Source organism: Anser cygnoides, chromosome Z (genome assembly GCF_040182565.1).
Source record: "Anser cygnoides isolate HZ-2024a breed goose chromosome Z, Taihu_goose_T2T_genome, whole genome shotgun sequence".
In the NCBI taxonomy this organism is placed as follows: Eukaryota; Metazoa; Chordata; class Aves; order Anseriformes; family Anatidae; genus Anser; species Anser cygnoides.
The window spans coordinates 54,797,125-54,823,542 of record NC_089912.1 but is presented as its reverse complement, the minus strand read 5'-3'; the positions used below and the strand labels follow the sequence as shown (position 1 = coordinate 54,823,542).

General features: G+C 39.2%; 1 protein-coding gene across 15 annotated transcripts in view; it reads left to right on the top strand.

The window, feature by feature from the left end:
- FREM1 (FRAS1 related extracellular matrix 1) overlaps positions 1-26,418 on the top strand; it is an 84,543-nt gene that overhangs the window by 45,511 nt on the left and 12,614 nt on the right. For 7 of the 15 annotated variants that reach the window (XR_007158741.2, XM_013193555.3, XM_013193557.3 and 4 more), the window contains 17 exons: positions 168-420; positions 2,082-2,279; positions 3,533-3,718; positions 4,827-5,023; positions 5,903-6,125; positions 6,987-7,131; positions 9,862-10,003; positions 11,406-11,601; positions 12,358-12,622; positions 17,267-17,681; positions 18,166-18,367; positions 18,921-19,065; positions 21,210-21,339; positions 21,551-21,623; positions 23,957-24,106; positions 25,297-25,535; positions 26,279-26,326. Coding sequence is in view for 12 of the 15 variants with exons in the window: in XM_013193555.3 (XP_013049009.3) it covers positions 168-420; positions 2,082-2,279; positions 3,533-3,718; positions 4,827-5,023; positions 5,903-6,125; positions 6,987-7,131; positions 9,862-10,003; positions 11,406-11,601; positions 12,358-12,622; positions 17,267-17,681; positions 18,166-18,367; positions 18,921-19,065; positions 21,210-21,339; positions 21,551-21,623; positions 23,957-24,106; positions 25,297-25,535; positions 26,279-26,326 (3,207 nt within the window). In the remaining 3 variants the exon portion in view is untranslated. Of the gene's footprint in view, positions 1-167; positions 421-2,081; positions 2,280-3,532; positions 3,719-4,826; positions 5,024-5,902; positions 6,126-6,986; positions 7,132-9,861; positions 10,004-11,405; positions 11,602-12,357; positions 12,623-17,214; positions 17,682-18,165; positions 18,368-18,920; positions 19,066-20,201; positions 21,183-21,209; positions 21,340-21,550; positions 21,624-23,956; positions 24,107-25,296; positions 25,536-26,278; positions 26,327-26,418 lie in introns of those variants that run through there. The other 8 variants (XM_048049759.2, XM_048049760.2, XM_048049762.2 and 5 more) reach the window with 8 other exon arrangements.

Below are 26,418 nucleotides of genomic sequence, written 5' to 3'. Positions count from 1 at the left end.
TTTAACAGTGGACCTAATTCAGCTGTGTTCAGTCTTGTTCACAGAGAGCTCAGTGTACTCTGACCGTGACACTATGCTGATGGTTTGGTTTGGAAAGCAATGCATTTAAAACAACAGGCTTTGATTGAAATGAAGAATAAAAGATCTTAAATTCTCTTTCTGATTAGGTGTTGCCTGTGAATGATGAGCCACCCGTTTTACGAACAGGCCTCGTCCCTGTGGTACACTGCCCAGAGGGCGAAGAAGTGGTCCTCTCCTCCGAGTACATTTATGCCACAGACGCAGACAGTGATGACATGAAACTGATATTTATGCTGGTTCGCCAGCCCTACCATGGGGTGGTGAGGAAAGCGGGCGTAGCTGTGGAGCATTTCTCCCAGGCTGATGTCATCTCTGGTTTAGTCACATATAAGCATGCTGGTAAGTGAGACTGGGAGGTGGTCAGATAGTTTTGGCAGAAAATCTTAACCTAAATCCATAAAATCTTCCCAGAAGCTCAGCAGGAGCTGCTGAGAAACCACATGTTGTGACTAGTGAGAAAACTAAGCTGCCTTTGAAACAGGGCTGATGATGTACTACTATCAAATGTTTTAATGTGTTCTCCAAATCACTGTTGGAAATTAAAATTAGAGTAGAGCAACATAATCCTGGAGAATATCTTTCACTGCTGCAGATACAATATTGTTTTTAAAATTATTTTTAGCAATATTAATATTAAAATAGAAGCTAAATAGAATCTTTTTTTTTGTTTTATGACACTAAAATATTTTTGACTTTTTTCTTAGTCATGTTTAGATAAAGTAATGTAATGCTGTAAATGACGATGCAGAGTTTTAACAGAGAACTGCTTACAACCTGAGGTACTAGCCACTTGCCTCTCCAATTTAGATAGGTACCCACTTTTGGAAAGTTTACAGTTTATCTGTACCACAAGGTAAAATATTTTCAGATTTTCTTCAAGAGAATGTGGTGAAAGATGTCATTCTGTGGCTTTATCTTTAAAATCCCCAAATACATTTTTTTAATTACTCATGGAAATCAACGGCTGGTTAGCTCCCTCTCCTACTTAATTTGGTCCTTTTATTAGCATGAAAGAGGTTTTCTGCATCTCTGATGACAGCTTTAATTTTTTTTTTTCCAAAAGGCTCAGTTTTATGTGTAATTAGTCTGTAATTTTGTGCTAGCGTGGGGAATTTATGTGATATTTTCAGGCTTGGCGCTGTCTAAAATGAACAGCTGGCATTTAAGAAGAGAAGGAAGTACTTGGTTATGGGCACCCATAACAAACTTTTGTGTGCTATCCTAAAGATACTGTGAATGCAATTTTAATAGTAGTGTTTTGCAGGGGCAATAAAGGGCAGAAGCTGACTTTCAAGAGTGAAGTCACCTGTATTTGCCATTCCCAATTTTCTACATGTTAGATGTGCTTCCAGTAGCTGTTGCAAGGGAGGCAGGGAGTCACTGCCTTTCCTTCTCAGGCAGTGCAGCAGCAGCAACTTGCAGCAGCACTGGACGCAGGCTGCCAGGGCTGCTGAGAAAGGGACTGCACGCACCCTCAGATGCTTCTTGTGAGGGGTGGCAGTTGTGGCCTGTTGTGTGACATTCAACATCAGCCCACAGCTCGAAAAAAATCCTTTCTGCACAAAAGAACATTTTGAACATGCTTCAGTACAAGCAGAACAGAATCATGAGGACTATTAGCAATTTTATTACAATTGAATATTATATTATTGAAAGAATATTACAATTATAACACTAAATTATAATTATAATATTAAAATATTAAATTATAACATTAAAGCAGTAATATTAACTTAGTTGTACACTTGTCTACAGCTTTTTATTCTAGAAGAGAAGTAATCTGATTAAAATTATTTAAAAATACCAAACCAAACCTTGGACCAAACAGCCCAAATTAAGAATTCTAGTTATTTTACTGGCATTTTTTTGTTGTTCTTTTGCTCTGTCTTCATCTTTTGATTTCAAATACTGGAGTCTCTCCTTGCAGGATCCAAGCCTCTTTGTGAAGTTTTGGTTCCTTACAGTAAAACATTTCTTCTTACCTGCAATGTGTTTTCCAGGTGGGGAGATTGGCCTGACTCCTTCCTTTGAGATCTTAACCTTTATTGTTTCTGATGGTGAAGCTGGCCCAGATGTGAAAGACTGCTGTTACGATAGACCTCTTCCTCCCCCAGTTCCACTCCATGATCCATTCCCAGTATATGACCTTAACATCACTATACTCCCAGTGGACAACCAGCCACCATCCATTGCAACTGGTGAAAGCTTCCTCTCACTATAGCATATTATTACATTGTGGGCTATGCAGTAATGTAACAGCTAAAGACTCAGGTTTTTTTTTTTCTTTTCTTTTTTTTTTTCTTTAAGCACCAGAAAGAGTCAGCTGAGATCAACATGCAGAAGTTTTAGATTGAATTTGTTATTTATTTTTTTTTCTTTTACTAGTACAGTGCAACCCTCAAATGCAGTTGCAGGTGCAAGTATGAGTAATCACTTGTGGCTCTTCAGCCGCATATTTAAATCATGTGGCTAGAAAGTAGGGTGCTCAGATCTGCTCCTATCCATCTACACATGTATATTGTTGTACATGTAAACTATGTCTGGGTAAAACTGAGCAACATCTTATCCCAGAACTTAGGTCCAAGCAATTGTCATGTTTATACAACGCAAAAACATACCCATAAGTATCTATATACCTTTGTGTGTTAAGTATGCAACAGAAATTTAGTTTATATGGGTATATAGGTATCAAGGAAGGGAATATTTTATTATCTATATTTAATTCTGTTAGTGAATAGAAACAAATCTAGTCCATATATGTAACTAATGAAATGAATAGATGAGAAGTCACTCTTTCTCTAGTAGTTTTCAGGATCAGAAATTCTCAGCTGAAAAGGAAATAGCGTTGATAACAAACATTTAATGCAACAACTAGCCACTATGTGAAATTTCCATTGAATCACAGGGCTTTGGATGAGGTTTGTAGTATATGTATTAAAGGTGTGCTTTCCATATGCTTGTCTTTTTCTTTTTCAATGTCATTTGTTTGTAGGCATTATGTATATGTATGTATTCCAGAGAATATTTAAGCATATGTATGAGTAGTTTTGTAATTTACAGGCTATCACCCAAGCAATGTTCTGGAAATGAAGCATTGTCCCAGCAGAGAAATTAAGCAGTGATGCATGAAAAATTGTTCATTATGAGCAATTCGTAACAGCTATCATGTAATTAATGCTCTGACAAACAGAGGTAACAAGTGATTTTGAGCAGCACATAAACCATACTTAATAACTTACCAGTAAAATGATTTTGTGATACCCTTCCCCTCTACTTATATGATGGGGAAAGTTGATGGTGTAAGCAAAAATCCCCAAAGCAAAACAATGCCCTCAGTAACTCTGAATTTATTGTCATTTCCTCCTTAGTTATTATTTCCATTCTTGTTACCAAAAACAATAGTAAGCTGAACTAAATAAGCAGTAATGGTTATCATATTGTTTGTGTGCAGGTGCAAAGTTTGTGGTGGAGGAGGGCTCCTCAGCAGCCCTTACCATTAACCATTTGCTTGCCACTGACCCTGACACCACTGCTGATGACTTAGAGTTTGTCTTGGTTTCTCCTCCCCAGTTTGGTTACATTGAAAATATACTGCCTTCTCCTGGGTTTGAGAAGAGCAACATTGGTATAAGCATAGGTAAGTCTACACAACATGAAGTAATAGAGCAGATGAAACACAGAGAGGGCCATGTGGTGGGCTGTGGAGAGGTAGCTGCAGGTGTGTGCATTAGTGTGGGCTTATTGGGGAAAGCAGTAGCTGGCAAATTAAGAGCGGTAGGACTGTGTAGGGGGAATTCAAAGAGAGACTGCAGCTATGCAGATGTGAACAACTGGCACTAGGAGTGCACAAGCCATCTCTTGTGTTATGCATTCCAGCTGCAATCCAGCAGAGGTGGCAGTAAGAAATATTAATCTGCTTTCTGTGCCTTCACTCTCCCAAGCAAGCTTCCCCCAGCCTCTCTTCACTTCTGTCAATAAAATGCTGTAGCAGAGGATATGAAAAATCTGGATCCTGCGTTACTCTCCAAGGCAAAGCTGCAAAAGTGATAGAGATGGTAGTTGACTTCAGTCTTTTGCCTTGTCTGCCTTCAAATACTGCAAGGCAGTTTCGACTTCTGCAGAATAAACTGTGCTGTGCATGTACTGGTAATGCTTACTAGTGTCTTCAGCTGGACACCCAGCATTGCTGAGCCTTTTGGTCCCCAGTTTCTTGGTCTGCCAAGTTAAAAGCAATCAACGTAATTACTTAGGCCCCAGATGTTTTCTAGGTCTTGTTATCTGGGGCCATTCTGCAGTCTACACTGAGACGGACAGAGTGGCACAGTAGAGAAGGGCATACGTCCAGCAGACTCCTGTGGAAATGTGCACGGTGGCTTTCGCATCCCAGTGACTTTTTCCTGTGAATGATCAGTCACCAAAGCTGGTTTGTGAGTAGTGGAAGAGAAGGATTAACAGCTCCTCTTCTCTCATCAGTCCTCTCACTTGAGCATCATGGGAACAGGGAAGTGCCTTCCCTCCCTGCCTTGAGGTCTGGAAGTGGGATTTGCACAGTGTTAGAGGGGAGGGCCTTTCTGTGTCTTTTCCCTCAGTACTCAGTAAGGCAGCCAAGAAAATGTCTGAGAACTTACAAAATCCAAGTGATTTGTTCTTTGAAGAAGGACACAGTTTCAGATTTGTTTATGGTATGTCAGACCAGTGGACAGAAGACAGATTGCACTAACTCATCATCTCTTTAACATTTCTAGCTTCATTTCAGCTGAAGCACCTGAAAGCCCTGAACATAAACTATGTACAAGCCAGGCACATGCAAATGGAGCCAACGACAGACCGCTTTGTACTTTATGTCACCGATGGGCTGCATCGCTCAGCAGAGACCCCATTTTTTGTGTTGATTAGCCCAACCAATGATGAAGTCCCAGAATTCATAGCAAGAAACATCACTGTAAGGAAAGAAGCAAAATGCCTGCCATAGAACTACTTTTTAAAGAAAACACCCTTTAATATAAATCAGAACATTGTTCTGACATATATTCCTTTGCATCTTTCCCTTCTCTTGTGCAATTCAGCCTAGTTCAGGAAACACCTTAGTTAAATCCTATGTAAACCTGTAAGACACAGCTTCAATGAGTCTGGAGCTGTGCACAGCTCTGTTTGGTAACTTGAAGTAAAGTAAATGAGGTCTCAAAGAAATAAGTCATTCAGACAGCAGAAGGATCTTTATGCTTCTTCTGATTACACATGAGTCTTTCAGAATTTTTTGCAGAGTAGTATTTGTTCCTGGCAGAACCTCTCCCTTCTCTGGAGACTGTGTTTTTAATATAAATAATACATCTGTGACAACCATGCCAGGGAAGCATGATTTTGTCTTACTGTAAAGAAAAAAGTGTATGCATGTTTATAGATTTATACATATACATGCATAGACATATGTATAAATGTGTATTCACACACACAGTTTTATATTGTACGTATTTTTATATCATAAACATACGCATATGTATTTCATATATACATACACATTTATGTGTTTTAAGGCTTTCTCCTCTCTGCGTTCACTAATGCTTAACATGATCTTTACTTACATAAAAGCTTTTCTATTAATAGGGGCAGATATGAATTCCTTATCTCACCTTTTCATCACTGTAACCACTTACTACTCTATGCCTCTTAAACTTGGTTGAAATCACTAGCTTTGCTCAAGAACTACTGGGAAAGGAGTCGAGGAAACAAAGACTCCTAGATTAAAAAGGCCTACTTAGAAAAGTGTGCTACAGCTTCTTTTTATGTATAAGAATTTGACATTTTTTTCTTTTATTGTCAGGTTCAAGAGGGTGAGATGAAAGAGCTGGATCTCTCTGTTATCAATGCAATTGATCTGGATGTGCCTCAAGACCACTTGGTATTTGGGGTTGTGCAGAAGCCCTTGCATGGTTTCCTCATTAATGGAGTTCATGGCCATGATACTCTACATTACAAACAGTTAATTCACAACCACAGCCATGGGTTGCTTGTTCATGACTTTTCTATGGACCTACTGAAGAATGGTAGGTGCAAAGTTCTTCTGACATTGGTCTTTCATTCCTTTAATAACTCATAGCAGACAAAGTGGCACTGTAAGAAACCTTCATCACTTATTTATTCATTTGCCTTAGGTGCACTTTCAAGCTAATTCTTAAGAATAGAAATCAACCTATTTAATACTAATGTTATCTAATGATTTGAGGAACTGTCAGTAAACTCACCCTGAGAGGCCTACCTGTCAGAAGGGGTAGTAATATGACTAGAGAGGCCATCTGCCCTGAAAAAAAATAAAGGGAGTATTGAAACGTATCAATAAACACATTTCAAGATGTTTGACAGCATCTAGAAGAGAGAGAGACTAATTTAAAAACATGCTGTCTGATTATGAGAAGTCATATTTAGTCATATATATTTATTATGGGGTTCAACAGAGCCATAAATGATAAGGGTATGAAATCAGGCTCTATAGCTTACCATTATCTGTTATCAGCCATCTCCAGCACAGATCTTCTGATTGCCCATGGCCATAGCCATAACCACAAGTCCAGCTTTTCTCTCTGAGACTTTAAAGCTCCCTGAGGATTATTTGAGGTACAGAAAGTATTATCAATGGTCTCACCCTTTCTGTGGTCCCTGTTAAAATGAATCAGAAGGGGGAGAGGAGAAGAAATATATCTTCTTCCAGACTGACAGAGACCCGTTTTGTGAAGCGGGTAGCTCCTTCAGGCTGGTCAGGCTGGTCAGTTTTTGAGTCACTACTACATTGTTAAATTAATGAATGGCAGCAGCTCACCAAGGTCACTTTGGATTTATTTGTTCTTTTCCTTTCTCTCTTACTCTCTGTCTCCCCCCCCCCCCCCCCCCTTTTTTTCCCCCCTCTATAGGAATGAAGCTGATGTACATGCATGACAATTCTGAAAACCTCACTGACAGCTTTAAAATCCAACTCTCAGATGGGAAGCATAAAGTCCTCAGAACCATTTCAGTAAAGGTCATCCCAGTTAATGATGAGAAACCAGTGCTGAGCAAGTAAGCCACGTGTTCCTGTCTCTGGCACAGGGCTGAGATCAGACAAAATGATCCAAAAGTGATCAAAAGAGCTAATCTGTGACTGATAAGGAGAAGATTCCGTAATTAGTCAGAGATTAATGTCAACACAGATGTTTCCATGTGGGTCACTATCAGAATGTTTAATAAAAGCATTTTTAGTGAAAGATATGTTGAATGTTGCTCAATATTAAAAATACATAAAACAGGGTTGTTAGTTGCGTATAAGGAGAATACTGGAAAAGAAAGAGGGAGAACATGCTCGTTTTGTTTTTCACAACCTACTTCAAGATGTTCGCCAGGGAGCCCTGATATTTACACATCTCTGCTGGCCACTGTCCACCATAGTATCCACCCCAGATGCTTTGCTTTACCCTTCCCTGGTGCAGTTGCCTGTCAAACACCCCTCTGAAATCAGCTCTTTCACAAGAGTCCACAAGGTTGACACCTCCTTGACTCACCAGGGATAGTCTTTCAGTTTGACGATTCTCTTCTTTTCAGTTAAAAATACTCTGTTGCTCAGCCCTAATTCAACTTTTTATGAGGTATACACTGATCTCCTTTACTTTCCAAAACTAGAATTCATAAATGAATTAGGCCTGGTCAGAAATTGCCTGGCAGACCATTTTCAGATAGACAGCTGACTGTGACTGAGCTGAACCTCCTGGACATTTTAGCAGGGAACTTGTCCCTTGGGATCCCCATTTTTCAGCTGATGACCTGCCCCAGAGTGTTGTCATGGCCTGCATCCTCCTGGCAGTCTTCCAGCCCCAGGCAGGCAGATGGGGAGCTAGAGGCCTGAAGGCTTTGGGGATATGGCTCCAAACCTCCAAAGTTTGTGTTTCGGAAATGACTTGCAGCCTGTCAAGCAGGCTGCCCTTAAAGCAGGAATTTCTGCTCCCTCAGGATATTTAGCTACAGAACAGTCTGGATTTGGCCTATCTTCAAACCAGACCTATATTTCCCATTGCAGAGAGTTTTGAATTGTTTTGTTTACCATGTAGAGCGTCCAGCAACAACAAATGTTAGTTTTCTAGTAAGGATTATCAAGGGCCGCCTAACACTAACAAGGGACAAAGTCCGTTTCAAGTTAGAATAAAGGATATAGTTTATATATTTACATCAGGTACTGATAATCACAGATTAAATGCCATGGCCTTTTTGTCCTTTGCTTATTGAATGTTAGTATGTCTAGTTGGAACTAGATGATCTTTAAGGTCCCTTCCAATGAAGACGTTCTATGAGTCTATGTCATTTTCCATCTTTTCTCTCTGAAGGAAGGTGATGGAGAGCACTTTTGCCCAGCTGGATCCGGAAAAGGTTGCTTCTTTTGCTGGCAGTGCTACATCTTACTATTTGCCATTCCTGTAGCGAACAGTAGCATATACTGAGCCATTTCCTTGCAAAACAGCTCTATCATTCTATGAACGTAATGCTTCTTACCTGTTACTCTTCCACTGAGATGCAGTTTGCTGCCAGCAGTTAAGCAGTAGTGCTCTAACATGTCCAATTTGGCACAAAGTGGTTTAGCCACCATATGCAGCTGCCACATCTTTGCTGTGGAGTATGAGCTCCCGTATGCCACTGAGGTGTTTTACAAGTGAACATATGACAATACCTGTAAGCTTTTTCTCACCTTTTGATCTAAGAGCATCTTTTCACCCCAAGGAGTTTCAGTTCTCATCTCCATTAGCTATGGTCAACAGACTGAAGAACGGCTGGCAAACAGTGGCTCTTATCTGCAGTGTTTGCCAAAAACTCAATCTGTCGCTACTCGGATTGCATCCTGTAGCAAGGAGTGCCCTTGGGGAATATAAGGCCCCCCCCCGACATTCCCCTTGAAAGCTTCTTCTCAGGATCAGATACATGGGTGCTGTAAAGACTTAACCAACTAACTGCTACGCAGATAAATGTGTTGGGATTAGAAAGCATTTGGGGAACATACCTAAATGTGTTTATCTTCACACACTTTTTGTTTGAATTTTCTTTTCCCAGCTCATACAGTCTTTAGGTCAAACACCTGGTCTTTATGTTTGGATAGCCCCAGCATGATTAGTGATATTAGTGAATTATCAAGGTTGCTTGACCTATCATTAACATGGCTTGACATGCCTTGCTATATGATGCCATTTTGTTTGCTTTTCATTTTGCCAAGCATGAAATCATACCCATATCAGTTTGAATAAGGAAACTTTAGGAAAAAAGCTCCTGTGGCTAATGACTGTCAAGGAACAGGTGTCTTTAACCTATTTACTTGCTTCAAACACCCAGAAAGAAATCTGCAACAGGGAGCTCAGAGACTAAGACACTTAGTTCTTTGTAGGTGGGTGTCTCCTGAAGATAAAGATAAGCAGCGATAGCTAGTTAACTGAAAAAGAGTCTTTTCTGTAATGAACAATAGAGCCAATATTGTTATGGTCTGTAGTGGCAGGAACATATGACACAGCTTATTTGTTTATGTTGTATGCTTCTGGGGGAAAAAGACAGACTTTGTAAATCTGAAGTTGTATAGAGCTGCTTTGTTGTTTTTCACCACTGTTAGAATTTGGTCTACCCTTCTCCTGTTTTAAGCTGAAATAGGCACCTCGTTCCACTCTGCAGCTCTTATTTCTGTCAGCATTTGGGTAATCCATATTCCTGGAAGGGAATTTATGTATTGCAAACGTTACTTTTCTTGCATTAAATAAATGCATAACCTTTAATTTTTTGCAGGAAGGATGATATAGAGGTGAACATGGGTGAAACTCGAATAATTTCTAGTGCTGTTCTGTCAGCTGAAGATAAAGATACCCCCAGGGACAGAATTTACTACTTATTTGAAAGACTTCCAGAAAATGGCCAGCTTCAGCTCAAGGTTAGGCTTTATACTTTGACAAGAAGCAGGTATGCAAACAACTCTCTCTTCTTAGGATAGAATGAAGCTTCTTTTCCTTTTCTCCCAAATCTATTTCATGTTTTGAAGTACACTGATGTGGCTAGTTCAGTTGTGGAGAGTATTTGAACAAAACAATGATGCTGTCCCAGAGGCTTTGACACTAAAAGCCATATCTTCAACAGGATGGGAGGGAAGGTGAAAAGCAGGGCAGATCATCTGAGGTGACAATGGAGAGAAATGCTGGGACAATCAGTGCACAGTGGGGTGAAACTAAGTGAAAAAAGGAAGGAAAAAAGTTCTAGACCAACAAAGGTGACTAGTAAGCCATTACTTTAGTTACTTTAGGGTTTAGAAGGAATGGTGGGAGATGTTTCTGAAAGAGTAATTAGTGAGTTAGAAGAAAAGTATAGGGAGAAGAAAGACAAAAAAAAAAAAAAGAAGAAGAAGAAGAAGGAAAGGATATAGCAAGAGAGGAGTTAGAAAATAAGATTAGAAATGGAAGGAAAGATGATTATCTACTGACCAAAGGTAAGCTATTGGAACAAAAAGAGAGAAAAAAATGCCTTTTTTTTATTACATGCACATATAATAGAAAGAAAAAATCAATTTTCAAGACTCGTGAGCCCCAAAGTATTTTATCGTGGCTCCCTGAAAGAATCTGGGACCACGTGAAACTTGTGAATTCAAGGGGATCTACACACTGGGACAAGAGAGAGCTACTGACTGGAGTCTGACAGTTTAGAGTATAGAGGGTACCAGAGTGTACTTGAGCCCTCTGTGCTTGATATCTTTTGCTCTGAAGCCAGTGCTACTATAACTACATGCTAAATCTCAAATACACAGACAGTCTAGCTTAGGTCACCATATCATCCTCTGAAAAGCAGGAAATTTTATTGGACACTGCATTTTTCCATCAGAGGGCTGGGACTTTCTAAGTTTCTCTGCTTCTCTAGCGTTCTCCATAGATTCATTTGTGTTATCCTTTCAGGTATGGTTTGGGACAGAACTATGAGCAGCTTTGTCAAATTAAGAAATAGAAAACACAAGCTGGGTCAGGAACTCTTTAATTTTCATCTTATTGGTGTCTCACCGAGAAGTGTACAGAAATGTGTTTCCCAGAGTAAAAGTGGCTAAATTCCATTTACCTGCATTTATTTATGATAGCTCTATTTTCTCCAGCCTTACAGATGCTTGGGAAAAACTGCATCTGTATACCACCCTTCAAAACATGCAAAACATATATGAAGAAAACATTTAAGGCTTAGAAGGGAAGCCAGGTAGCTGCCACTATCAATTCTCACAACCACAAATAAACAGAATTAACTGTGGAGGATACACAGGAGATTGCATCTGTTTACTGAAGGATGTTTCTTCTTTCTAGGTAGGCAAAGACTGGGTGACTCTCCAAACCAGAATGAAGTGTACTCAGGAAGAACTGGATATGAACCTTGTAAGATACGTCCATACAGGAACTATAGGGTCCAAGAACCAAGACTGGTTCACATTTTATCTGTGGGATGGGTACAACAGATCCCCAGCTATAGACTTCTACATAAATATCAAGGACATGGAAAAGGGTAAAGATCTGCCTGATGATGTTTTACAGTGCTTGTTTCTGAAAAAAAGATGATCTGAGTGCACGTCCTGATACTTTCCTGAGCACTATGTAGGCCCTTGGCAAGTCTCCCTGCAGCCCCCAAAGTCTCTCTGCTCAAATTTCATGCCGATCAGAGCCCTGATGCTCCTGGTGCTGGAGAAGGGATCCTGAGATTTGAAAAGCCTCTGCCTAAGGCAGTGCACTCCACCTTGCCTGCAAGGAATCCTAGCTACTTTTCAAACATAATTGACAGTATCTTTCTTAAACTATCTTTATGTGAGTAAATCACAGCACAGAAAAAAAATGACAAGAATGTAATAAGAAAAGCAAAACGCTGCTCAAAGCCAGCCCTTCCTCCCAGCTTTGTGCTGTTGTCTTACAGTCTCTCTTCTTTCATTGGATAGCTATTAAAGCCCTAAATTAAATCAGGCTATCCTAACACTATGTTAGTATAGGAACGGGTATTGGGACAAACGTCAAGAGAGGTTCTGCTGTTTCCACACTTGGTGGTTTTCAGGCCCTGATGGGATCAAGTTCTGAGATCCCTGGATATTGCTAGTACCATGGCTGACCCTACTTTGAGCAGAAGGGTCCTGAAGTCCCTTCCCACATGAATTTCTCTATAATCCTATAGTACTATGATTTTCCAGCTGTTGAGGGGTTTCATATAGCTAAATGATGCATAAAAGATCAATTTCAGTATGACTATTTTAGTGTTGTTTTGCCTATCCTGCAGGAGACATTGCTGTTTTCATAAAAACTCTCAAAGTACCTAAAGGGGATCGGGGTTACATTACAACTGACGTCCTGCTTGCACTGGATGGTACTGACAAGCCAGAGGAGCTGCTGTATGTGATAACTTCCCCACCCCAGTATGGACAAATAGAGTATGTCGGCCACCCTGGAATCCCCATAACAAGCTTCAGTCAAATGGACGTAGCAAGACAAATAGTCTGCTATGTTCACAACACTAAGGCAACTGTTCCAGAAGATACACTGAGGTAAGGCATGCAAAACCTCATCTGAACAATTTCCCCCTTGTATTTCTTGCATATATGCTAAGAAAAGAAAAAAAAAATAAAAGAAAGAGGAAGCTCTGTGGGAATACTCAATATTTGTATAGCTAGTTGTGACTGCCTTATTAATAACTGCATTTTCTAATTGATGCTTAAACAGTAGCCAGAGGCACATGCAATTAATGATACTGGCTTAAATATTATCATAGCACCCAAACATACACAGATGTTAAGATTTAAGTGGGGGAGATGGACCAAGAGTATCCTCTGTGTAAATTTCCTTTGGTCTCTTGCTGTGGATGGATGTGATAAAACTGCTCCATCCAGCTATTAGCCAACTGCTTGCTTGTCCATTCGTATTTATTACGTCTGTTCTGTTGTAGGCTTTTTGAATGCATAAGTTGTTCTTCAACACACTGGAAACAAGACCATGTAATCAATTCTGACTAGCTTCGAATGGCTCATAAAATCATATAGACAACTGGATTTTATTTTTTTTTTGAGCAAACCTGGCTACTTACAGGTGCAATTCAGCAGGCTAGTGATATTTAAATTTGCTTCATGTTATTCTGAACCTTTCCCTTATACCAGCTTAGACTAGGCTCAATCCTAAAGTGAATATTTCCTTGTTTTATTAAATAAACTTCCCTTGTTTAGTGAATGGAATGATGCAATGAGTTATCCTCACGTAAAAACAGGGGATATGTATTGTCTCGAGGGAAGTTTTGTAAAAGAGAGAAAATTCAGAAAGAAATAGTTCAGATGTAAATAAAATGTTTCTAAGGAAAGAATGATAACTTCTTGTTAGCATTGTTTTTTTTTTTTTTTTTTTTCTAAAAAGAGACTTTGATGGAAAAAGAAGTTCCTATAAAATTAAAGTTTTCCACGGGAAACATCAATTGTTTTTCATCTGTGACTGTGAGAAATGGAGTGTTTCACTCCTAAGGGTTGCAATTCAGAGGTATTCACACTCACAAGAATAGAATCCTTAGTTAAACTGCATTTTCCATGATACATGATGAAGGTACAAGGACATGTTTCATCAACCATTTTAAGAGCTTTTTTGGAGGGAAGCCAAGGAAGCGGGGTGTGGAAACATCAAATAAACCTCCCTATGACACTGGGGCAGCTCCAGTGACATTATCTGTAGCTAACCCAAATGTAATTTTGGGACATTCCTCAGCAGAAACACATAAAACTATCCCTTCCACTAAATTCAGTGTGATAGAAATTCTGATTTTCAGGTGCCTATAGTTATGAGATTTGTCTGATCCACTTGTCATAATAGGAAAAGTGAATGAATATTCTTTGGCTACATGGAAGCTTAGTGATACGGTTGTAAAACACTATGACCAAAACTAAAATTATCTCAGGCAAGAAAACCTGCAGTTGTGCCAACTCTAAGATAGGTAGTGGGATAGGTAGTGTATGAGTGGCTTGCATCAGTATGACTTGTACCAGACTAATGACAGCAGATGAAATAATTCTAGGGCAACTGTGCATGTAGATAAGGTCAATGACCTCTGTTTAGGTCAACAGCTTAAAAACAAATTAGAACGTCAGCTTTAATAAAAGTAAGTTTATGATGTTTTAATAAATATTGATATTTGATAAATATTTTAATCACAATAATTGATGTTCCTTGATGTTGGCTTTTGGCAAAGAATTTGGTTTTGTGTAGGCATATAATTTTTGTGGCAGAATATTATTATTATTTAAACAAGGAATGGTTATGTTAATTATATGGGTAATTATGGAGGGTGGGTGGGTAGGGGTTTGGGAAATGAACAGATCAGATTTTTACCTTCCACTGAAATACTTTCTTTGGTCATAAATTTGCCTGTATTGTTTGGTGCTGCTGGCCTGGAAGAAAGATTTGGCAGTGCTTGTTTGGACAGATGACTTCAAGTGATTAGCAACCTGATATCAGATGCTGGCAGCAGGATGCTAAAAGAACATGCTAATGTCCTCCATTTTGACACGCTGGCTCAATTTTGTAATGAGCTGGCACTATTTATGATTCCATTTTTATCTTTTAAATGCCATGACAGATGGTAGGTCCTACAGCCAACTCTATTGCCATCGAACTGCAGAAAGCATGAAATGTTGGTAATGGTGAAATCAAACCATGCAACATGTCCTCCTAACTGTGCCTGGGAGTTGTCCCCTAAATTTCATCAGAGTGAGGAGAATATTGGCTGTTCTCCATTCCCCAGGGAAAGATGAAGCAGCCATAAACCAGAAATAAAAAACAAAGTCTCCCCAAGTACAGAAAAAAAAGGACTTCTTGGACACGGATAGCTTCATCACCTGTAAAATCAATTGGCATAAAATATTTGCATTGTAATGTTCAATCTGATGTATAATCAAGAGGTATGCTTCTGCCTGGTATTCTGTAGAAGATTCTGGATGAATCTTCACTTTCACAAACTGAATTATCCTCTTTAAGACTTTCACTTGCATATGGTTTGAGATATCCAAATGATTGTACAGCCATCTAAGAAACCAGACAAAACTCACTTCACCTGCAATCTCCCAGAAATTTTGAGATATAGATAAGATCTTGACTGAATATGATTTGCCTTTTTTTTCCCTTAGCATACTATTAATCATCATTATTCTAATTCTGTATTTGATTTTAGCTAGATTACTAATAGCACAACGCTTTTACCATTGGCACAATAGCATTAGGTCAGTGCAGACAGATGTCTCTAGGTTCCCAGCTGGGAAAACCATCCTCAGTAAACATATTTCTGACTGCTATATTGTCCCTGCTCTGCCTATGCTCATTCCCATCTGCTTCATGGCATTTTGCCTGCTTACAAGTTGATCGAGCCCTAATCATCCAGCATTGGTGAAGTCAGTGAGGAGTTTTAGATGGACAGCCTGTGTGACACAGTAAGCTACATCATGACCTACTGAAGGTCACATATTCCAAGCGCACAACAGCAGACCAGGTTCTGACCCTGTGATTCTTTTAATACTCCTCTGAAGTCTGTAGGCAAGAGACCAAGAAGAGGGAAAAAATTGAAACCTCAACCAGTCCTCATTCCACTTATATATGGTAGAAGTGTGATAGATGGAAAGCAGCCAGCTAGTTTGGCCCACATATTTTCTTTGACATGCAGTGATGTCCCTCACAAGATCAACAGTCAAAGTGTTGCTGTATGTGCACTCAAAGGATTGTGAAAAAAAAAAAAAAAAAAAGAAAAAACAGGTAATGTGAATAGCATTTCTTTACAAGGCAGCCTTGGTCCAAACAAAGTCTTGGGTACTCTGTTCTCACTCAGACAGAACAAACTTGTGTGAAAACCAATCTCCAAGAAGCTTTAGTAAGTACTATGTGCCACAATCAGCGAAAGCTCTGTAGAGAAAAAAGTAAGTCTCATTTATTGTATGATGATGTGACATGAAGATTCATGAGATGTTTCCAAGACAATTTTTATTTTTCTGTACTATCAATGGGTTTTGTTACAGGCATGACAATGTGCAATGTTATTGCTTTCAGACAAAAATATTTAAGTAGTAATATTGGCAATGAATCCTAGGATGAATATTGAAGGTTAAAAGACTGGTTTTCTCTTAATTTTTATCTAAAAAAAAAAAAAAGATAATAAATGTCTGCAGAGCATGCTGTCACTTGTACTCAAAAGCCCATACCCAGCTGGTAGACTTCCAACAGATTTTCTCTCCATACATGGGTATCTTTTTCAAGTTTAGGAAAGGAAAAATAACTGTAAAGCATAATCATGTCTTTAGTATATCTGAAGAGCTATTACAGCTTGGGAGAGAAGTATAAGAAACTGTGCTGCTATTAATAGAAATTCCCAGCATGGAGTAATAATTCTGCAGATGTGACTCTTTGATAAAAATCTGGTATGGACATCTATATTTTTTTAAATTACCGTAGCAACTTGTACAGTTCTGCCCAATACATTCATCAGATCCTTAATATTTCAGTGAAATTTCACTTGGGTTTTGTAAAGAAACATAATTCAGTTCCTCTGAATATACAGAAACGTATAGACTAGTGCCCAATCTAGTCTATAAAGCAAGATGAGGAGGGATCTCTACATTTCTTTTCCCACTTTACTTTCTTTAGGTAGTTTGGGGACTACTAGTTATGACAGGTTTGCAGCAGTGAACAGAACAAAACCATTGTCCAGGCAGACCATGTACTTTACACACCTCTTTCTGTAATTTGTAGGCAAAGCCAGCATTTTCACTTTACCACTGGCAGGTAATCAGGTGAAGATATAGTTAAAGAAAACATCTGTATCTGTGCCCCCAGCCAGCCCTTCATTTTAGACATGCTCCGTCTGTACCTGAGCTAGAAGATCAGATCAACTCTGTTAGGACTGCTGAGACTGACAGGTGTATTCTCAAAGCCATTCCTTTGGCATTTTGTCATATTCCTGCAGAGACATTATACCTGGCTATATTCTTTCATGTTTTAAAGTTATACATCCACCCCACAGACTGGGTTTGATCTCAAACCAGCTCTAGTCTTCATGTGTTTTGCAGTATCACCACAGGCAAGTCCTGTAGTAAAGGTGTGTGTTATCATTTCATTTCAGTAGATGGTGAATCAAGACACATGTTGAAGACTACCTTGCCTCTTTTTGCCAGATTCATCATCAGCAATGGACTGAGGACTAAGCATGGGACATTCATGATCTCCTTGGAGGCAGTCGACCAAGTTTTGCCGACACTATCTAGGAACACGGGGTTAAGATTAGTGGAAGGTGCTATGGTACTCCTTTCTCCTGATGTCCTGCAGCTTTCAGATCCAGACACAGCTAATGAAGACCTTACCTTCCTCTTGGCTCAGCTCCCCCAATATGGTCATCTCTATTATCGAGGGGCTGTGCTACTACAGTACAATTTCACCCAGAGAGATGTGGACAACATGGATGTTGCATACAAGCACCGAGGTGGGGATTCCCAGATTGACAGATTTACATTTGTTGCAACAGATAGGACTAATCAAGGCTTCATCGTGAATGGGAGGGTGCAGATCGAGCCAGTGGCATTCACCATTCAGGCAAGTGTGACCACAGGCCTACTTAAAAGAGATATATAGCATGATAAGGTGGGAAATGCACTGATTTTGACTAAGCTTAGAATTGCTACTTGCTGCAACCTATTATTTAACAGAGATATTTATAAGCTAAAAGGCTTGCTTTCTGTGTTCTAAGTAATTACCACAATACATTACTCAGAGAAATATATATACATATCTATATATAGATAGATAGATATAGGAAAGAAAGAGATTAAGAGATACACAGAATTTGTGTTGCTCTCCCAAGCATGTGCTGCATCTCACTGCATGACGCAAGCAATTGTGCAAACAGAGCCTGGAAATCTCACATGGAAAATAGTACTTAACTGGAAGTCAGATTTCTTCTGGAGCAAAATGATAGTTGCTCTCCTAAGCAGGCTATTGTGCTTGTAGCAAAAGTAGAATGGATAGAGAATATCCTGATACTGTAAAATAAATATACATTTATCTAACTTTGATTTAGGTGGATCATTTGGACAAAATGGCACCAAAAATTATTCACCTCCACTGCTGTTCTGATGTGGAACTGCTGAAGAATGGTAATTATGGGATCTATATTACTGCCAGGTCCCTGAAGGCATCTGATCCCAATACAGAGGATGACAAAATAATTTTTAAGATTTTACGAGGTCCTCGTTATGGCTACCTGGAAAATGTAACAACGGGTACTGTATTCTATAATCTCTCTCTCTGTCTTTTGGGACATAACCAGACCAGATTTTGAAACCTATCCTGTTAATAGTTGCTTGGCAGAGGAAACCAAAATTTTTTAGCAATCTTTGGGCAAGGTTTGATTGTAATAGGAAAGCTTTTGCACCAAGACCTAAGTATCATGTTCATCACTAATCCTTACAAAGTTTGAGAAGATTGTTAGTAGCTGCAGTTCAGAAACTACTTTTAGGAAAGGAAGCTTGAAAGATTGGCATAGGAGGTAGCAAACTAGAATAAAGTATATATGTACTCTGAACTTTATGACAAGGAGAGTAACAACGAATATCGAACTAGGTCACTTGACCAACATGTCACATGGGAACTAATTGACTGGGGCTTATAATGAACTGGGATGTTGCTGTGTAGTTGTAAAAACAGCTTTCTGGAATTTCAAAGTTTTCTAAGTGCTTAACAAAGAGAAAAGTTGAAAACAGTCTGTATGAGCTACATGGTTCATATAGACTTAACAGACTTTTAACTTACCTTGACTTTTCCTTTCTTTCCCAGGTGGATTTATCCATGAAGGGTTTAGCCAAAAGGATGTAAATAGCAAAATTATACTTTATGTCATCAATCCATTGTGGGAAATGAATTCAGACAACTTGGAGTTTCAGGTCACAGATCCCAGTGGAAATTCAGCGGTTCCCCAAATGTAAGTTTGATCGTCGGTTTTGAGCGCTGTAATGCACTGTGCACATCATCTATCAGGGCTCTGGGGTGGCTTCTGCCTAAGGTCAAATGAATCAGTGCTGGCCTGGAAGCTGAGCAGGACTGAATGTAGCTATGGTTTCAAAGACTCAAACCACCATTTCTTTTGCTGAATAATAGAGAAGTTTTCTTCCCCTCAGGGTAGCAAAATACAAAGGGCTAGTTTCAAGTAAGACTGGGGCACATTTTGGGCCACAGGCCAGGCCTAAGATCATGATGGTGGCGATGCTCTTCAGCTGTAAAAGCTAAGGGAGTCATAATTTTTCAAAAGAGCAATGAAAGAAGGTGGAGGGCACACATCATTCTCTTTGTCATGTAATTCTACAGTTTCAACTAGGCATATTATCCAATCTTCCTTTTGACATATGATAAACCTTTTGTACAAAAATTGCACACTGGGTTATCATCTGAACTGTACTTTGAAGATAAAGACTGAAAGTGGGAGTAACTCTTCAAAAGGGGACAATGTTTTTCTTATTTCTGCAAATAGGACTGAATGTTCCATTTATTTAATCTGAAGTAACTGAGAAAAATAACTGACACTATTTCCCTGTGCTGAACTGGCTACCTGCAAACCACGAATCACAGGGAAGGAAACTTCCCCGAAGAGGGAAAAGGGGAAGGAGCAGACAGGTGGCTTCAGGCTCCAGGCCCCTCTGCAAAGCACTTGAACGACAGAGAGGGTTGAGGCTGAGCAGAGCTGGAGCCAGTGTTTCCGCAGTTACGCACTAAGCCAAAAGATGTCCCTATATCCAAACACATCTGAATGAAGCTAACCTGAGCGCTTCCCAGCTGCCTTGTGCTTGCTCACAGATGCTCTGATATTAAACACATTATTAATACGCAGTCACACTTCATGGGAAAGTATGAGTTCTTGCATATAAATAGCAATGCATAACATAGTTTTTAGAAAAAAAGAAAAGAGAAAACACTATTCTTATGGGAAACAGGAATTTCAGAGAAGTAGAACATATTTGTTAGCTGCACTGGACCCCAGAAAAAAGAGGAATTTGTCTTTTAAGGAAAAAATAATGTTTTCATTATGTTATTTATAAGCTTGTGACTTTTTTTTTTTAATAGTTCATCACTTAATTGTCAATGGGTCAAAAGAAAAGCTTGATGTGCATGTTGATACTATTGAAATTGAATCCCACCTTTGATATGACTGCTGCACCACATCAGGATTATTAATACTCTTTAGAAAAAAGAAAGCAAATCAGCTTCTAAGTAGGCTGTCTACCTCTTGGGTATCAGCAGATATTATGAGGACAGGAAGAAACTTCCACTAGTGTTAGAGCTATTCAACCCTGAAAGTTCTAGAAGTTTGTTTTGGAAAAGTTCAGGTTGATTGGTAAGTAGCGCAGCTCATTTTCCTTCATTCTGCTCTGTCTCGTTCATCTCTGACTCTCACTAATTTTTATTACAGCTTTTCAAAAGGTGAGATCTTTATTGGTTACCCCGTGCAGCATGAGATTCTTTAAGGTTCAGTCACATTCCCTATAGGCCATTCTAAAATTGATTATATGAGAAGTTTGGTTTCAGCTACTTCTATGGCTGAGGAGAAATGCACACAGAGAATTAAATGAAGGGTTGTGGGGTGAACACACATATAGAAGCAGTGAAGTCCTGGAGTGTGCCCATACACTAGAGGGGGTGAGTTGGAGGAGAGTTGAAGTGGGAGGAAAGGAGGATATTGCAGAGAAAATACTGTGGAGTGACAGTAAAAACAAATTACAGGGATGGTGGGAACCACAACAGCCTGTATTGCTTGGCCTGTCTGATGTTATGGACAAACCATACTCTTTCCAAACCCACTGCAGAACCTCTCTGGTTCTGAAAAAAAATGTTCAAGCTTGGCTTGAGTCAGACAAGGGCTCAACTGGAAGATTTATTAGCTGCTTCTCACTTTGTAATCAGCCAAATCACACACAAATATTTTGACTTGGAAGGAAAGACTGACTATGTGTATTGGCTAGATTAACAGTCGAGAGAGAAGCGCCACCTTACTGACCCTTCAGACAGCAGGGGGTGGGGGCAGCAGGGAAAGGTGGCTTTGTTCCATGCAGGCTTCCCTTCCTCCACCCACAGGCTGGAGCTGCAGTGGTCTCGGATTGAAATGCAGCAGACTGAGTATGAGGTGTGCGAGAACGTGGGGATGCTGTCCCTGAAAATCACCAGGGCAGGACACTCTGCCGATTCTGCCTTCATCGTGGTGAAGGTAAAGCTAAAACCAAAAGTTTTAAATGGAAACTAATAATAAGCAGTGGAGTCTGTTAATTTCTTCCTTGGACTGGCATTGAATGGCAGTTGCATATCACAATGTTTATTCTTTAGGCCTTCATCTTGTTTTTCAGCCTATGCACATGTACAGCTAGGCGGTTTGGTGAAACAGGTTGCAGCCTGCCATGTACTGCTTGGTTTCTTTGCAGGTCAATGAAATATCTGCCGTGCTGGGAAAGGACTTCACAGTGACTCCCTCCAAACTTGTTCAGTTTGATCCAGGTACAAACAAGTGCACTAATTTTAAAACAAATTCACTGATTTTGAAAGTGTAAACTCTCATTTTGGAGAGTGCAATGTGTTATGTTTTCATAGCTAGAGGAGATACATAGTAAAAATACTTGGGTTCATTTTCCAGAAGTGCTGTGGGCTTCATTATTGTCGTGCTTTGGGTGTCTCTGGGGAAAAAATAATCTGGGAGAGAGTTTCAAAATTTACCATTCAGATATTCAGCTTCACCTGAAAAAAAAAAAAAAAGAAAAAAATTTTTTGCCCATATAAATAGATTATCTAGGTATGAGAACCCATATGGTATCATAATCAGTCCCTTTGCATGTGCTAGCCTTTTGGAGATTTTTGGAATGCATTCTGTAGGCATAGACTAGGATTTATTAGGGTTTAGAAAATGGAGTCCACAGAGGCCTCCTCGGGTGTGCCGTGCAATGACAGTGGAGGTTATGCCACTGCTGACAGGAGTAAGATTTCAATGGCAGAAAGTCACAGTGGCTACAGAGGAGAGAAAATATAGAATGTGTAAAAGGCTGAAATAAATAGCACATATTTGATGGTAAAAATTAGTCCAAGTGCTTATCTTCATTTCGAAAAGAGATACTGGGAATACAGCAAGTCAGTTCCAGCCTGGAGATTTTTACTTCAGCACCTCAGCTTTTATGTTAATTAAAAAAGAGCATCACATGCTTTGGAGATTATGTAGCACTGTATTCCATGGATGAATTCATAAATGTACCTCAGCAGACCACAATTTAAAAAAAAATGTGTGTGTGGGGGGGAAGGTGGAAATCTGCCCTAATTTTCGATACTCTGAAGCACACATGAAATCCCTGAAACCAGTGAGCCACTCCTTAATGCCTTTTATTCAGTATTAGTTTTTTATTATTATTATTTTCTTTTTCATGTTAAATTAGAAGGTGGAAGAAAGATTAGAGAGATCATTGTGAAAAAATCTTTCACACTGTGCTTACACATCACTCCAGCTCTCCTTCCTGTAATGTATTTTGCAATCAAACTTACCCAACTTTGGATGAAAATGGCTAGAAATCATAGCAAAGAGATTTTCTGTGTAAGTCCCCTTACTGAATTTTCCTTTTCTGCTGGTAGCAGCAGGTTCTCCAAGCATGGGGCTTCCTGATTATGACGGTGAGCCACATGAAAGTTAACTGTGAACATGGACAGGAGAGATGCACACTGTTCCTCTTTTCTGGCCAGCTTCTCCTTTCAAACAGATGAGCTCCCTCACACAGTCTTTTTGGGTGGCTGTCTCTCAAAGTCCTTTGCTTAGGTTTACCTGGAAGGACCTTCCAGAATGGTACATCAAGTGTATCAATTTCTCAGTCCTCAATTCAAGAGGTTTGATATTTTTTCATTAGTTGTATTTATTAATCATAAGTCTGACAGGTTTGTTTTAAAAGCAAACTTCAACCATGCCAGTTGATGGAATGGATTGACACATTAGACTTATATCAATAAATTGTAAATGAAAGTTAGAACAAAGGCGGCCCTATTGAAGCTTATGGATCCGTAGGTACTAACTGAGCTGCTCTTGGCCAGAGGATTCAAACTGGAAAGAAGCAACTTGGAAGCAATGGAAAGTGTCACAAGGTTGTAGAGATTCTATTTTTCCATGCTACCCTTTTGTCTTTGATACTAATTCTGGACCTTAGCATTGAATTTATAATGCAGAAACAGTTCCCGAAATTTTTATATGACAACAATGTGTACACAGATTGGCTTCTGCCGTACTACCTTTGACTTTTCATAGACAAATTCTGAAGATTTTTGGCTAATAACCAGTCTAGTCCTTTATCTTGGAATAATCTTTTCTCATTTTCACTAATGCAAGCCTGAATTTACCCAGTAAAGACAAGCAACTAAGGCAAAATTTTGCAACCAGATGTACATTGTGCCTTCTGAAAGGTTGTACTTCAAGTCAATGTACTCTTTGATCCATTTGCAGGTATTTTGAATAGCTGTTCCATCTCTAAAACTAAGCTTTCAGCATAAAAAGCACATGCTACATTTTCTCTCGAAAATCCCAATGGAAGTCCCAAATTTATGTATTGTATTGCCATTTGCTGTGTCTAAAGCAGCTTTTTGTTACAGTGTATGCACTTGAAATGAATCATCTGTGTTTCGGAGCAAATTCGAACCTAAAGTTATCTGGGAGAACAGCAGGAGTCCAGTTAGTTGGTGGGAGCACAATAGCATACACAAGCTACTCCGTTCTAGCTACAGACATGTTAATTAATATATTTCTTTGACACTCCAAGTGATTGAAATAGCAATTAAAGAGTAATTAAAATGTTTATTTCTGTTAGGAATGTCAACCAAGATGTGGAATATTGCAATTACCCATGATGGATTAGAGGAAGATGATGAAGTCTTTGAAGTAGTTCTGAACTCCCCTGTGAATGCTGTTCTTGGCACCAGGACAAAAGCTGTAGTGAAAATTTTGGACTCAAAAGGAGGTATTCTCTTTTGATCTTCATCTTTAAACTGTGGGACAATCTTGGCTAGGTAGCTACTTATTGCCAACCACAAGTTGTTCCTAACACTTAACCTTCACATCAAAATGCTTACTTTCTTTTCAGAGAAAACAAGCTTGGCAGTTGCAGACCATTTATTCTCTCACACAATTGTATTCATCCTCTTAGGAAACACAGCATGGATAAAGCAACAAGTACAAAATGAGAAGAGTGGGGGGAAACAAAACACTTTTCATAACAACATGAGTTCAGCTCTCATTTATTAAAGTGGAAAAAAAAAGAGATTGTTGAGTCCATTAGAATTGTTTTTCAGTGATTGTACAACAGTGGTTACACACCTCTGAAAAAGATTGATTTTCCTCTCTAAAAAGAAACGTAACAACGAGACACAGCTCTTAGAAATAGATTTTCTAATGCATAGTAAACACAGTCCACAACATTACAGTGCACAGCAGTGATTATTACAGAGCTTAGGCCTTTATTTCTTTATTATTATTGTGTTTTTCAGTAGCCAAATGTGGTGTGCCTAAAAGCACACCAAAAAGTAGCAACTGTAGAAAAATACAAATGATTAGCAAAGCAGCTGAGTCCTGTAAAAGGTGAATAATGTTTTCCCTTCTGGTACTTAGTGAAACAGTATTTTAAATACATGTGTTGTAATGAACGAAGCTTCATTTTACCAAAATTCCTTTTAAAATTTGAGATCTAGTTTCTTTTTAACATTCATAACATAAGTCAGGAGTTAATTGACACAACTAATTTGAAGGAACAATAGTGTCCTGGGTTTCTGAAGAGGAAATTGACTGGTTATGCTGGAATTATCACTAATATTAGTTAAAGATACCTATCCCTGCCCAAAAATCCAGCTCTCCAAACCCTAATCTATGCATGAAAACAGGTATCTTCTGCAGATACTTGGTAGGGATTCCAATCTATGGTTATGTAGATGCATTATGTAAAAAAATGTACATATACAGATAGCTGCAGTCATAGGCAGTTATGATTAAGAAAACCCTGCAAGCAAGGATGACTGAACAAACAGCAAATCAGCCACATCAAGTGAAAGAATCATCCAACTTTTAATGACAAGCTGTTTATGTGGCCATGTCAACGTGACCAGTTGTCTGATCGTGCAGCTAGAACTGACCATCTGCCATTTTTAATGCTTTCAGGTCAGTGCAGCTCTTTCCGTTCTTCTGGCCAAAGCAAGCATGACTTCTGGAGGAGAGGCACACTGTTTGCAGTTTCCTCAGGCTCCTCATCACCTTCCAGGCCTGGCAGCATTCACTTGGAAGGGATCCCACCACCTCCTTCCAAAGGGATGAGAGAGCACAGAGGGGACACGCTGCAGGAGCACAGCTTGGTGAATCAGTCAAGGACCAGGCTGAGAGTGATAGGAAATGGCAGAATAGTAAGACACTTCTGTTGTGCGGTGGTGGACTGATTTATGTATTCATTGGGATTTGATATCTTCATTTAATTGTCCTATTTCTGAAGTGTTTCTACCTGATTGTGCAATAGGTGTAAACTACCTGCGTTTGTCTTGAGTCAGACCTAAGTGTTACAGGATTATTTAAAAATACTGTGGAGGGGACTGGGGAGTGAGGAGGCACAGGAATATTTCCTGATTTTGAAGATCCACATATGAGAGAGAGGAATGAAAGCAGTTGGGCAAGGAAATGTGCAACAAGCAACAACAGTAATTACGTAGCTTTTAATCTTGTCTAAGTTATGGGTCAGCTAGAAGAAAGATGCAAGGTTTCAATGAAGTCACTGGAGTCATGCCAATGCATAGAAACTGTACATCTGGTCCTGAAGTTGTAAGGGTGAAAATACTGTTAGCTTAAACAGTGAACAACGCCTGCCCATTGAGTTTTCCTATTTAAGTTATGTTGGTTTAACTAGGTGGTTTTGTCGTATTCTGCTATTGTGATCTTAAAAGTTAATGCAATCTGTTTATAAAAACATTTTTAACGTGATTTTTGATGGCTGTTTTCAGAAGCCATTAGTTTGCATTTTCAGAGAGAAAGAGCTAAAATCAAGATATGTTCTGCATGATTTGGAATTTATACCATGTAGCACATCTTGCTAAAATTTTTGTTTCTTTAATGTATGAATATGTCCATCTCATTCTGCTACTGTACTTTTTTTCAGGTTCATCCTTCATCTGTATTTAGAAATGGAACGGATGTATTTTTCAAAGTAAGAGTCTTGCAAATATTGCTCAAACATTTCTGTGATTTCTTTCTGATTCTGTTCTTTCCAGACTTTATGCAGAACAACTTGCTAACCAA